General features: G+C 36.8%; 3 protein-coding genes across 4 annotated transcripts; 1 reads left to right on the top strand and 2 right to left on the bottom strand.

Moving 5' to 3' along the window:
* Positions 1-316: 316 nt before the first annotated feature.
* Positions 317-2975, bottom strand: LOC142551928 (uncharacterized). 2 transcript variants are annotated; one of them, XR_012821655.1, is made up of 7 exons: positions 2810-2975; positions 2638-2712; positions 2352-2485; positions 1297-1804; positions 821-934; positions 575-699; positions 317-534 (listed from the first exon to the last, which is right to left on the bottom strand). XR_012821655.1 is itself a non-coding variant. In XM_075661436.1 (6 exons), exons 1-6 carry the CDS (start codon positions 2894-2896, stop codon positions 637-639), a joined length of 981 nt encoding a protein of 326 aa, XP_075517551.1. In that variant the 5' UTR covers positions 2897-2975; the 3' UTR covers positions 317-636. The 2 variants fall into 2 exon arrangements, 1 of the variants encoding a protein (XP_075517551.1); XM_075661436.1 differs by having other exon boundaries at positions 317-699.
* A 1150-nt stretch (positions 2976-4125) lies between these two features.
* LOC142551925 (uncharacterized) lies at positions 4126-7241 on the top strand. Its single transcript, XM_075661432.1, has one exon. The coding sequence runs from the start codon at positions 4297-4299 to the stop codon at positions 6100-6102; it is 1806 nt and encodes a 601-aa protein (XP_075517547.1). The 5' UTR covers positions 4126-4296; the 3' UTR covers positions 6103-7241.
* Positions 7031-10871, bottom strand: LOC142551927 (PHD finger protein ALFIN-LIKE 4-like). The gene is made up of 5 exons (XM_075661435.1): positions 10682-10871; positions 10450-10482; positions 9410-9638; positions 8534-8669; positions 7031-7588 (listed from the first exon to the last, which is right to left on the bottom strand). The coding sequence occupies exons 1-5, from the start codon at positions 10776-10778 to the stop codon at positions 7343-7345; spliced, it is 741 nt and encodes a 246-aa protein (XP_075517550.1). The 5' UTR covers positions 10779-10871; the 3' UTR covers positions 7031-7342.
* Between the last annotated feature and the right edge of the window lie 1002 nt (positions 10872-11873).

Below are 11873 nucleotides of genomic sequence, written 5' to 3'. Positions count from 1 at the left end.
GTGCTGGATTTTGAAGACATGATTTTTCTGTTAGGGAGTTGGAATTATGGTTTTAATGGGCGAAATGATTAAAAGATGTAAGCTTTAGGAAGAGACTACGTTTTGGAAAGAAGTTACTACGATGGAGTACCGACAAAAATAAGGGAGACAGAAGAGCATTTTGAGTTTCCACGAGTAAGACAAGACCTTTGCTATCGGCAAAAATTAAATGGCAAAGTATATTTTCACATACATCCCGTTTTTAGAAAAAGTTAATTAATCATGGAAATTTAAATCAATACTGCACTAGACAAAAATAGCGAAGGACAAATACGTGGAACCTGTAACGAATTACTTGGATTGAAAATGTCACATGTTTTTACTTCATATCAACTGCGTAACACAACCAATGACTCGTCCAACTATCATCTGATCTACACGCACAATCTGTGTACAAAATTCTAGTAAAACATAAAAATGATCGACAAAAATGCATCGAATTAATATTTCCTCATTCCCAACCAGCAGCGATAAGCTCGGAGAAATTGCTGTGGACTCTTCAAATTTTGTCACAACTCGAGTTTGCTACTGCTACAGATGCAATAGCATACTGGGTTAAGTTCAAGATTGCATTTTAGGAGACCGATATTAGGTCCCTTAGCTGCTGGTGACCAGGCGTACATATTTGCCATCATAGGTAAACCTAGAACTTGAACTTATCTGCACAGCATTGAAGAAATTATAGTAACAAAAGGTATTTATCATTAGAATGTCACATGAGAGTACTTTGGAGGCATAAAACTTTCAACAGTAAAGGAACACAAACCAAGGATTAACACACCTTCTGCTCAAGCATTTCAAAAACTTGGTTCTTGTCTTCCGCAAATCCAGATTCCTTGAGAGATTTTAGAACAAATTTCCCAAGTTTTTTAAATTTCACTACACCATCTGATTCCTGCCACATTCAAGAAAGATGAAACCACCTCATCTCATGAATTATTCTCTTTTTTTACATCAAATAATGAGCCAATAACAGAAGCTTCATCAAAGAACAAAATAACTTTTAAGCAGCTCCATTTTCCATATACATAGCACTTCCTGCACCTCTTTATTTCCAGGTGCCACATAATGCTAACGTTTGCATGGTTAGAACTAACCCACCTAAAACTACCATATTTCTGATTAATAATGCGGAAAACATGAATGATCCTAATAAGTTCATATCATTAATTGCTTAGGAAGTAGATATAAGCTACACAATTTCACAAATGTGATAAACTTGAAAATTTCGAGGAATAAAAGACCAGCGTAACATACTGATTTCAGAAACGAAGTAACCAGCTTTTTCCACTTTATTTTCTTCTCGAGGTTTTCCTTCTCTGAAGTTGAATCCAAAATTGCAATTCCCTTGGTCATACAATTTTTGGCTTTTTTCAAGCCTTTTGTTACCTCTGTTTCGGTTTGTTGTATTTGAATAACTTCACCATTACCATCTGTGGAGGTTTCACCACCAGTCTTCAGCTTAGCACCATCGACTTCAGATGCCTCAAGTTTTCTTTTCTTGTCTGATTTCAATGAGTGGCTTTTCACTTCCAAATTATCATGAAGAGAAGTTACTTTAGATGAAATTTGGTCTCTTGATTCCCATAAACCATTGCTTTCAGGAACTTCATTTATCGCATTCTTTTGAGTCAAGTCCATAGTGCCAACTGCATCTACGGGCTGCTGTTTTGATGCATGGAAACCTCTAGCTTTTGCTCTGTGTTTCTTTCCATCAGCATGAAGAAGCAAGGTTTGCTTGCTTGTTGTTTTGGTGTTACAGAGGCTAAAAAATTAATGAAGTTAAAATAAATGAATAATGCAAAACTGAAGAGAAGTTGAATGTGGTACCCAACATAAACTACCAACTAAAAAAAGAATGTCTCATTTAAAAACCTTGTCCCAACAGGGCCAACTAGCTATCAATTATAAAGAGCAGTAGAAGTAACATGTATGGAAGATATCATGATATGTGAACCCTATCACACGTAAACCAATGTCATCTAGCTTCATCAGCATTGAAGAATCACAATCAGAGGACTATGGTATCTACTTACGGCTACAGACTACTCACTGGGAACGGAAGTTCACAAGATACTTTTATTATAGAGCCTTAAGCGAAACAGGTTTTTTCCAAGGATGGAAGATAGTTGGAATATGCTAGTTCTGCATTTTCGATCACCCCATGCTTCACACCAACCCTCGTGCATATGAGAAAATTACTTTTGATTACCAACTTCTTCAGTCATGGCATGATTCTTTCTACTCAACAAACAAATAGAAATTACACCATGAAGACCACTTGTTGAAGGCATATTTACAAATTATCATACCTACAGAACCATGGAGGTCGGTCTGATAACCCAACATTTACATCGATTTCTGGTTTCTGCTTGGAATCATTCTTGGATATAGTATTAGTCGCTCCATTTGGAGCCTTTCCTTGACCCCTTGGACCATATTTTTCCTGAACCCGAATCATGTAAAACAAATAAAGATATAGCACATACAGCTCCGATTGCAGAAAACAAGTAGCAACAAGATTACGAGTAACCCGTGCAAAAGTAACCAAAAAAGGGAATGAAATCCACAAAGTGAGATAACGTGAGCCGAATGTACCGATTCAGTAATGCACTGAGTGTGACCTTCAACTGTTTGCTGCCCAAACACTTTCCCACAGTCAATGCACGATAACTAATACAATCAGAAACAAACAAACGAGGGATAATTCAGATTTCTCCATAAAACCAGCTCAAAAGAAAAAATGAAAAACAAAAGGAAACGTTGGAACCTTGGAAGCAGAACACATTCTGAAGTGATTATGGAGCTTGGGTTTCTTAAGGTTGTCTCCACAATCCTCGCACTGAAACCACACCATTTCTCCTTCGCTCCGCAACCAACAGATGCCAGAGGTTTTTTATTAGGGTTTTTAATCCAGGCTACTGAAAAAAATTTGTTTGTTTGATCTGTAGTAACAACAACTGGGCCATGTCAAACCCGTTGTTTCAAATCGTAATGGCCTTTATTTCCATTCAGGCCCAAACGAATGGGCCTTTAAACTCACGTTCGTTTATTTTTAGAACTGATAAATATCAAAACAATTATCCAGTTGGATTGGGTTCGGCAAACGCAATTAGTCAACCTCTTCTCCGACCCAACTAGAATTGAGAGCTGAGTTGATGCCAACCCAACCGAGCCCAACCCATTAACCCCTGTCATGTATGTACAATATTTGATGACAAAATCAAAATGTGCACTTACTGTGCTTAATAAATTAACTGAGAGGACTGATTTACGAAAAAAAGGCCAAAAGTAGGCTTCTTTATGATAGTGGAGCACTTGAATAAAAGTTGGTGGGATTGGGATATGTTGCAAAATCCACACAACATGCCAAACCTCAGATGGCTTTGGCTTTGGCTTTGGCTTTTCAGAGTAGCATACCCATATTGTTTGTTAATCATGGATTTGCCTTATTGGCTAGAAATTGTGGGAATTCAAGCTATTTAATCTTTATATTTTGATATATGATCGAGTGTTGCATGGGCTTTTGTATTTTTAAGCATTGTACTATGTATAGAGCATGTATTTTTTGCAAATGATTATGATGCCATGAATAAAAGCAAAATCGGAAAATATAATATTATAGATCAAAAAATTATCTGACTTGGATTATATTTGTAACCGGCCCTTTGAATCCAAAGTGAGAATTGTGTCCCACAATAATTTTAGGAGAGATGAAGTAAAAAAAAAAGTGTCCCTTTCACTTTTCTTTCGGGAAAGTTGATTGTCCAAAGGTGTGCATCGGAGTTTGCGGTTGAAAAAGGGGGTCATGGAGCAGCCAAAGCACCAATATGTTATACGATTTGAATTATATTGAGCTTACGCAAGATTTGATATCGAATTCAAATTTTCACTAGTTTGCATGTAAAAGATTTGTTTTGTTTTAGCATGACTAAAGATTAATCATTCAAAATACAAATTAAACCACCACAAAAATTTATAAATCCAGTCGGTTTATTTGCATTTTCTTTTAAGGTGATGTAGTAGCTTCTCCTATACCGGTCATAACATCTGTAAAGACAAGCATGGTAAAGCAATATAATCATTCAAAATATATATGTCAATTACTTGTCCTAATTTCATTTCACGCAAAAAGAAAGACATTAATCTTTGTTTTCTCGTTCATTTTTCGACTTTTAATATGTACCCACTTGTGTAACAACCAACCAAAAACACTTAGAGTTAAGCTAAATTTCCATCTGCTTCGATATTATTGCCATGGAAGCCGAAGGAGAGTCCTCGCAGCAGATTTGGTCTCCACCCACCACCCTCCTCCTCCACGCCCGCGGCCGCCATGGCCGCACATCTCCAATTTTTAACCCGGAGGCTCTAATCTTAGCCATCCCAATCCTTGTGTTACTCATCATCTTCCTCGTACTCCCTCTATTTTTCTCATATGCTAACCACCAAATTCTTAAGCCCAGTCTGGTTCAAAAAGGCTGGGATTCTATTAACATATTTTTGGTGTTGATTGCTGTACTTTGCGGCGTTTTCGCCAAAAGAAACGATGATAATTCATCTTCACTCGATGCCGGTGGAGAAAAGAATTTAGATTCTGTTACGGATGTTTCAGATGACAATATAAGAAAATCAATTGCAAGTTCTAAATGGTTGGATTTCCCCGACAAGTCAGAGTATGATAAGATGACAAGCAGCAGGTCTTATCCGGATCTAAGACAGGAATCATTGTGGGGATGTGAGAGTAATAGGTTCAAGTGTTTCGATGATTTTGAGGTTAACTTTCACCCGCAGCCCGAAAAACCCTACCACCGTGAGAGGCGGAGTCAAAAGGTGGAGACGGAAGCTGCTGCGGAGCCAGCTCCGCCCGTACGGAGGAGACGATCTGTTCATAGGGGCAGAAATGACGAAAAAAATGAAAACAAACCACCACCTCCTCCAGCAGCACAGTCTCTGCCACCGCCGCCGCCACGGGAACCAGAGTTTATTCCTTCTGTAGCTGAAAAGGCTGAAAGCAATCAAAGGGAAAAGGGTGGCGCCACGAAAGAAATTGCTACAGCCATAGCTTCACTCCAATATGGCACTCAGACGCAGAGAAAGAAGAAAGTGAAACCCATAGATATTTACGAAAGACCAACTGAGGATTCGCTTCCACCTTCCGCACCAGCCCGACCATCACCTCCGCCTACATCTAAAGGTCTCCAAAGCCTGTTAAAGAAAAGCAGCAAAAGCAAACACGTGCATTCTGTTTCCACCACTGCCCAGCCACCTCCGCCGCCGCCTCCACCGCCCAACTCAATTTTCGCTAATATTTTCAAAACTGGAAGTAAAAGTATGCGATCCCAGCTTTCCTCAGCATCCTCTCAGCCGCCTCCACCAGCACCACCACCCCCACCTTACTCTATTTTGAACAATATATTCAGTTCAGGCAGTAAAAGTAAGCGATGCCAAATTCCGTCAGCATCCTCCCACCCCCTTCCTCCACCTCCCACGTCTTCAACACTAATTCCTCCATTTGAGAATCTAATAAGAAGCCGGAGATTCAAGAATTCTGACACCCCAACTCCACCTCTTCCACCACCACCACCACCAGGAATCTGCTCTCTCTACACAGGAAAACCCCCCAAACCAAACACTTCTTCTCACAACGAAACTGCCATAATCGTGCCACCCTCACCTCCACCGCCGCCACCACCACCGCCACCATTCAGAACGCCAGAAATAAACTTTATGCCAAAGAGAGATCTTGCGAGGAATCGAAGCACGAGAAGCTCCCCGGAAGTTAAAAATGTCCATGTCATGACGATAGGATCCGATAGTGGACATTCAATCAGGCCTTCAGTTTCTTGCCCTAGTCCGGACGTGAACACTAAGGCTGACACTTTCATTTCCAGGCTCCGGGATGGTTGGAGGCTGGAGAAGTTGAATTCCATAAATGAAAGACAGAACTCGGTCCTCCTACACATCAAACCGACTATGATGCTGGTGGCAATTCATCGTCTTTTCTTCTTCCACCAAGCAAATTTAGAAATTTGGACACGTACGTTCTCAAACAGACGTGAATAAGGTTTAGAAACAATGGTGTTCGGGTTGTTGCTCGTTTGGTTTTCAAGAATTTAAATAATATTTGAGAAGAATGAAGACACACCAATCAAAATTGAAATTTCAAAAGGTTAATTATATCTTTCGAAGTCCCATTTTAAATTAATGTCATATTTCAAACCACGCAAAACATTATTTTTCTAATCAGAGTATTTCCCTCAAATCCCGGGAACCCATATCACCCAAACAACTTTTATATAATAATGTTGTGCCATGTGTATCCATCGGCGACCTTATGCATGGCCAATGTCACTATCAAGATAGGCTTATTTTATCTGCAGTTTAAATCCAACATGTTAAGATCGCACTACTGATCGATAGCATGTATATTGATAGGGATTAGCAGTCCAGCCTAGCTCAAGTTTATCCCGCGTAAACTTAAATTATGGGTCCATTACATTATTAAAGGTGCATTAGAAATTGGAAATCGATTACATTTTTGTTTTATTGGAAACAAATTCGAATTTGGATCCTTCACCGTCCACAAAATTGGATACAAATTAAATCATTATCCACCCATATTGACTGACAGCCAAAGACAGTATTTAAAACAGACGCTTCAGGCAAAACATCAGCCGGAGCCGAGTTTTCTTTCTCTGAAAAGTGAAAACGCAGCAGCAGGCAAATCAAACTCCAGCCTAATATAATGTATTAATTACTTTTGCAAATGAATCATGAGCCCACTCAAATATAACTTGATTTGTATTATTTAATATCTTAAAAATATATTTTTATCAAACGAACACACGAACTCAAATTGTTGTTTTAAATGGCTCGATATTTAAGCTTATAAAGGAAAACATAAGAAGTGATATTTGACTAAATTTCATCGCACGCGTGCAAAGAAGAAACCAAGCGGAGGTTCCTCACTTTTCTACCGACATTAAACACATATGGAATAACATTCCTGCACGTAGGACTTTGATTCAAGATAAATGGACGTTTTCGACATGTCTGAATTAGTCGCTAACTAAGCATAAGTTTGGATAACTTACTGTCAATGATAGGGAAATGCACCTAAACTCAACTATTTGGATAGAATGAGAAGGCACGCGATAGTAGCTAGATCCGAAGTAAACGAGACTGACTACCAGTGAACTAAACACAAAAACACGAGATCAAGATTCGAGACTAACTACATGGCTAGCTATTTCCACGCAAGATATAATGAAAAGGAAGGCAAACCATGCTTGCCCTAGCGTTACTAAGGGCGTGGTCTCTTATTGCTGCACGACGGGCATTTGTACTGCTTGATGTGCTCGGCCTTGGCAGGAGTGATCTTGACACACTTGCCATGGAACCATCTCTCACATAGATCACATAAGATCCAAAACTGGTCTGAGGAATAGTTTTCGCCACATGCTCCACATAAGGTTTCACCATGCTCATCATCCTCTTCTTCATCAAATCCCTCATCCTCATCCTTAACTTGGACTTTGGAGACCTTGCCCTGAGATTCAGAAAAAGGAATGAACAAATAAAGTTTCACGAGTAACTAACTACACGAAGTTGAAGAAAGTATTAGAAGGATAAAGCTGATTGATTATCGAGCAATATATTAAATGTTAGATATGTAAATTACATGCCCTTGTAACATATGACAAAAATGAAGTACAAGATGGGAAGAGATTCAAATGAGACATGCCACAAAAAGTCCATCAATTCTTTGTCATCATTTTGACATGATACCCAAATTCAATATCAACAGCAACCAGCGGAACATCATGATAGAGCAAATAATGCAGCATAATAAAAAATTCACATAGGAGCAACTTATATGAGAAGTCACAACAACTTGGATGTTTAAACATAAAGGTAGCTTACGACACACTCAGGCAAATACAGATAATTGATGAAAGCAAAAGTGAAATAATAACAACAAAAACAACAATATTGTGGAGCATACTATGGCACAAAAGGCACTGACTATTAGCACGGATATGGAGTAAGAGTATTCCCTCCCTTCATTTTTGTAAACTGTTGTAAATTTGGATCTTTTGTTAGTATACCTAATGGAATCTTTCTAACTTTTTTTAAAATAATAAGTTTAAAATTAAAAAGTAGGGCTCTCACATCGATAATAAGCATTCTGAATCCCGTAGAGTTTCGTTTTGGAAAGAGGGGCAAAGTAAATGAACCAATCGAATTCCATCCTCTACTTGTAACCAAAACTTGAAATAAATTAAAATTGTAATTGGTATCCATATCTCATTATCTTGCATGCCAATGAAAAATAGGTTGGCTAGCTTATTCCATTATTCACCAATGCAGCACAGCCTATCTAGTGATTGGCCTTAATTAAACTCATACGAACTCGAATCATAAGTATTGAGAAGCTAGGACACAAAATATATGAGCATTGACATCATTTTGAGAAAGCAGAAATTTCTTTTACCGCTTTGGAGTTTGACTTGGATTTACTGCCACTAAGGTTTGAAACGAACGATTTGTCCTTCTCTTGCTTCTTTGCAGCTCCTGCCACATCTTCAAATATAGTTGGGAGATCATTTATCATATAGAACAGGCGTTTCCTGTAACCCGATACAAAACAACAATATCAAAGTAAAGAAACAAAAAGAAATTTCACTTCTTTCATAATCACAATTTTAAAAAAAAATTCGCTTCTTTTATAGTTCACAATTTTAAGATCCATCACCTCCGTAATGCCCAATGATAAGAGTTATACTGAGAGGGAAATATTGTATTAATAACATAAAATAGACTACTGCTACGACAGAAATCTTGGAAGCAGCAAAACAAAGTGTCCCAGAGTGACACAATTTCAGCTAAAGCATTTAACAATGGTCAGTTACACGGGAGATCTACTGTCGCATAAATGGCTCTTAAACTTTAGTCAGGAACCGTAACAGGATACAAACTTTTGGTAAAACAAGCAATTCCCTAGGAAACCTGACCTAGAAAAACGAGGTAGAAAAATGAAAAACGAGCAGGATATTAGTTGCCAAAACATTTATTGATAGTATCACCCAAAGTAAATTTTTGGGAAAGCAGAAATCAGAGTGTGAACAAAAAATGTGTAGAAAGAAGAGATAATGTTTAAATTATGACAAATTCGTAGCATGGAGATCGTAGTGGCTAAGAAATATTTATATGCAAAAGTAAATCCAAAAAATGGTTCAGGAGAAGCAACTGTGCAAAATAAAGTGACCGAGTTTCTTGGCTAATAGACATTCCACGAGCTAAACAAAACCAAATAATACAAAACAATTTAATGCTCTTCCACAAAGTTCAGTACTCAAAGGAACCACACCTGTCAGCTTTATCGAATCCAAATCTCGCACCAAAATAGAAGGCAACAGAAAGTAGCCATGCGTCACTGTGAACAGCGACAAGGGCCAACCAATCTTTCTCTTGCATCCCATCTCGAGCAAAGTTAATACCTAAAGCAGGCTCCGGGAGCTCGGGTGGAACCTCCTCAGCAGGTAAATTAACTTCCCACTGCCCATTAGGAAATCCATAAAGGCAAAGGTTTTCCTTTTCTGAAAATTTTCATGTTTATAGCAGGAGTATCACATGATATTAAAAATAAAAACTTTAAGATAAGCATTTTTCATCAAAATATTTAACATATAAATACCCTCCTCTATTGAAAAAAATACATACACTAGTCAGTAACGATAAGCCTTCAGCAGGCTAAATCTGTAACCAAAACACGGAAGGAAGGGGAATAAACTGAGCCTTAAGCATACATTGAAATAATGGTACTTATCTGAATAGGAAGTTTGTTTATATTTTAATCACAAGAAAACAGCTATAATTTTAAATGGTTGAATAAAACAAATTTATCAAAATCTATAGTTCACATATACGAGTGAAATTTGGTAAACTGGATTCCTGTATTGCCTAGAGATCGAATATGAAACTTGGTTCCTTCTGTTTTACTAAGGATTGAAGATTCAAATATCTTCAAGTAAAGTGAAAGCAACAGATAAAGGTATGCAAAGTACTAATATGAGTGTTTTCTTAACAGGCATGCTACAATGGTATATATGGATGCTCGGAGAAATACTATTAGCATCTTATGACCAAATCCAAGACTCGAGTACACGTGCACGCACAGAAATCGATACAACTTATATGAACCATTGTGATTGACTTCACAAAAAATCATGCACTATGAGAAAGAACAGGAAAGAAAATCCTATAACACTTAGTGAACACAAGGAAAACTGAAAATAGAAACTTAACTAGACAAATAACACCCCGAACAAATTCTAAGCGATTTCAGAAAAATATAATGCGCAGATTAATCAAAACATTAAGAAAGCTGATAAAGGAAAAATCACTCACCGGGATCGCACTGCTTATGGAATTCTTCAAAGTCTGGAAAAACGAAAAACAAATGGGGGAAAAAAACAATGTATCAGATGCACACAAAATCGGACAAGCGGAGACCGCAAAGCCAGGAAAAAATACAAGCAATAGGAAAATCACCCACACTACACGTGCTGCGTGATTCAATTAAACGTATCGAGAAATTTCTGAAACACTCAAAATTTAAACACGAAATCAAGGAGTTTACCAGTGGTGAGAGCTTTAACCAAGGCATTACGCCTTCCCTTTAGATCATTGAAAACTTCTTCTACCGTGCGCAGATCATTGAGAGCGCTTCCGTCCATGCTTTTGCTCCGCCGTACACACACAAACACGCCCCGGATGCGTGTTTTCTCCGGCAATGTTTTTCAAATAAGTTTACGATGACCACGGCGAGGGAGGATTAAAAAGGGGGAAAATTAGGGGCATATTCGGAATACTGTAATTTGGAAAATTAAATATTTTTCTCCGATAATTTGTATTTCTCGTTAATAATGAATTTACATTTAGTTTTATAATTTTAATATGTTTCATATTAAATATTTTTCTCCGATAATTTTATATATTTTTATATTTGATTTTTTAAAATATGATAGGCTCTTATAATAAAAATTATGAAAATGAAAATTCATTATAATAAGATTAAAAAAAATTAAAAAAACATTTTAAAAAAAGGAAATTTATTGTTAATAATACCAAAATAAAAAATAAAAACATATGAGGCCTAAACGTTACTTTGTTCTGTAATTTTGATGTGTGTCTGTGGGTTATATATATTGTGTGTATGTTTTGCAGTTATGTGGACCGCACTTCGAGATATATTGTACTCTTTCGCATCAATATGCAAATTCTTAGTTCTCATAATACACATGATACGTTACATAATCATTATAATTTATTCTATTTATATTTATAGTCCTTTATTTGATTGAAAATAAAATCTTCTATTATTTTGTGAGTAAGTCTTTTGAGATATAATCTTATGGATATTTATTCGTCGTGAACTGCATCAATCATGCTCATATTTTCAATATAAAAAAAATAATTTTAACATAAAAAATAATATTTTTCGTGAATAACTCAAATAAAATATTTATGTCACAAAATTGATCAATGAGATAATTTCACATGAGTTTTTGTGATTATGTTAATATGATCAAATATAATTATAATGTTTAATTTTTTCGATAGATCCAGTGCCCGTCGGAATAACATATCTCATAGTTGATCCCCTAATGGTTCTAAAAAAATTGGCAAGTCCATGTTTACAACATATTTAAAATTAATGGAATTCAATAATTGACCATTAGAGTAGAACACATTGCGTTGTAACCAAAAACTATTTTTGTTAATGATACATGTAACTCACATATTTAAATTTTTACACCAAACCAATTTAG

The sequence above is a fragment of the Primulina tabacum genome, chromosome 7, assembly GCF_025594145.1.
Source record: "Primulina tabacum isolate GXHZ01 chromosome 7, ASM2559414v2, whole genome shotgun sequence".
Taxonomy (NCBI): Eukaryota; Viridiplantae; Streptophyta; class Magnoliopsida; order Lamiales; family Gesneriaceae; genus Primulina; species Primulina tabacum.
Note: the sequence above shows the minus strand (reverse complement) of the source record. Positions and strands in the feature narration are given on the sequence as shown.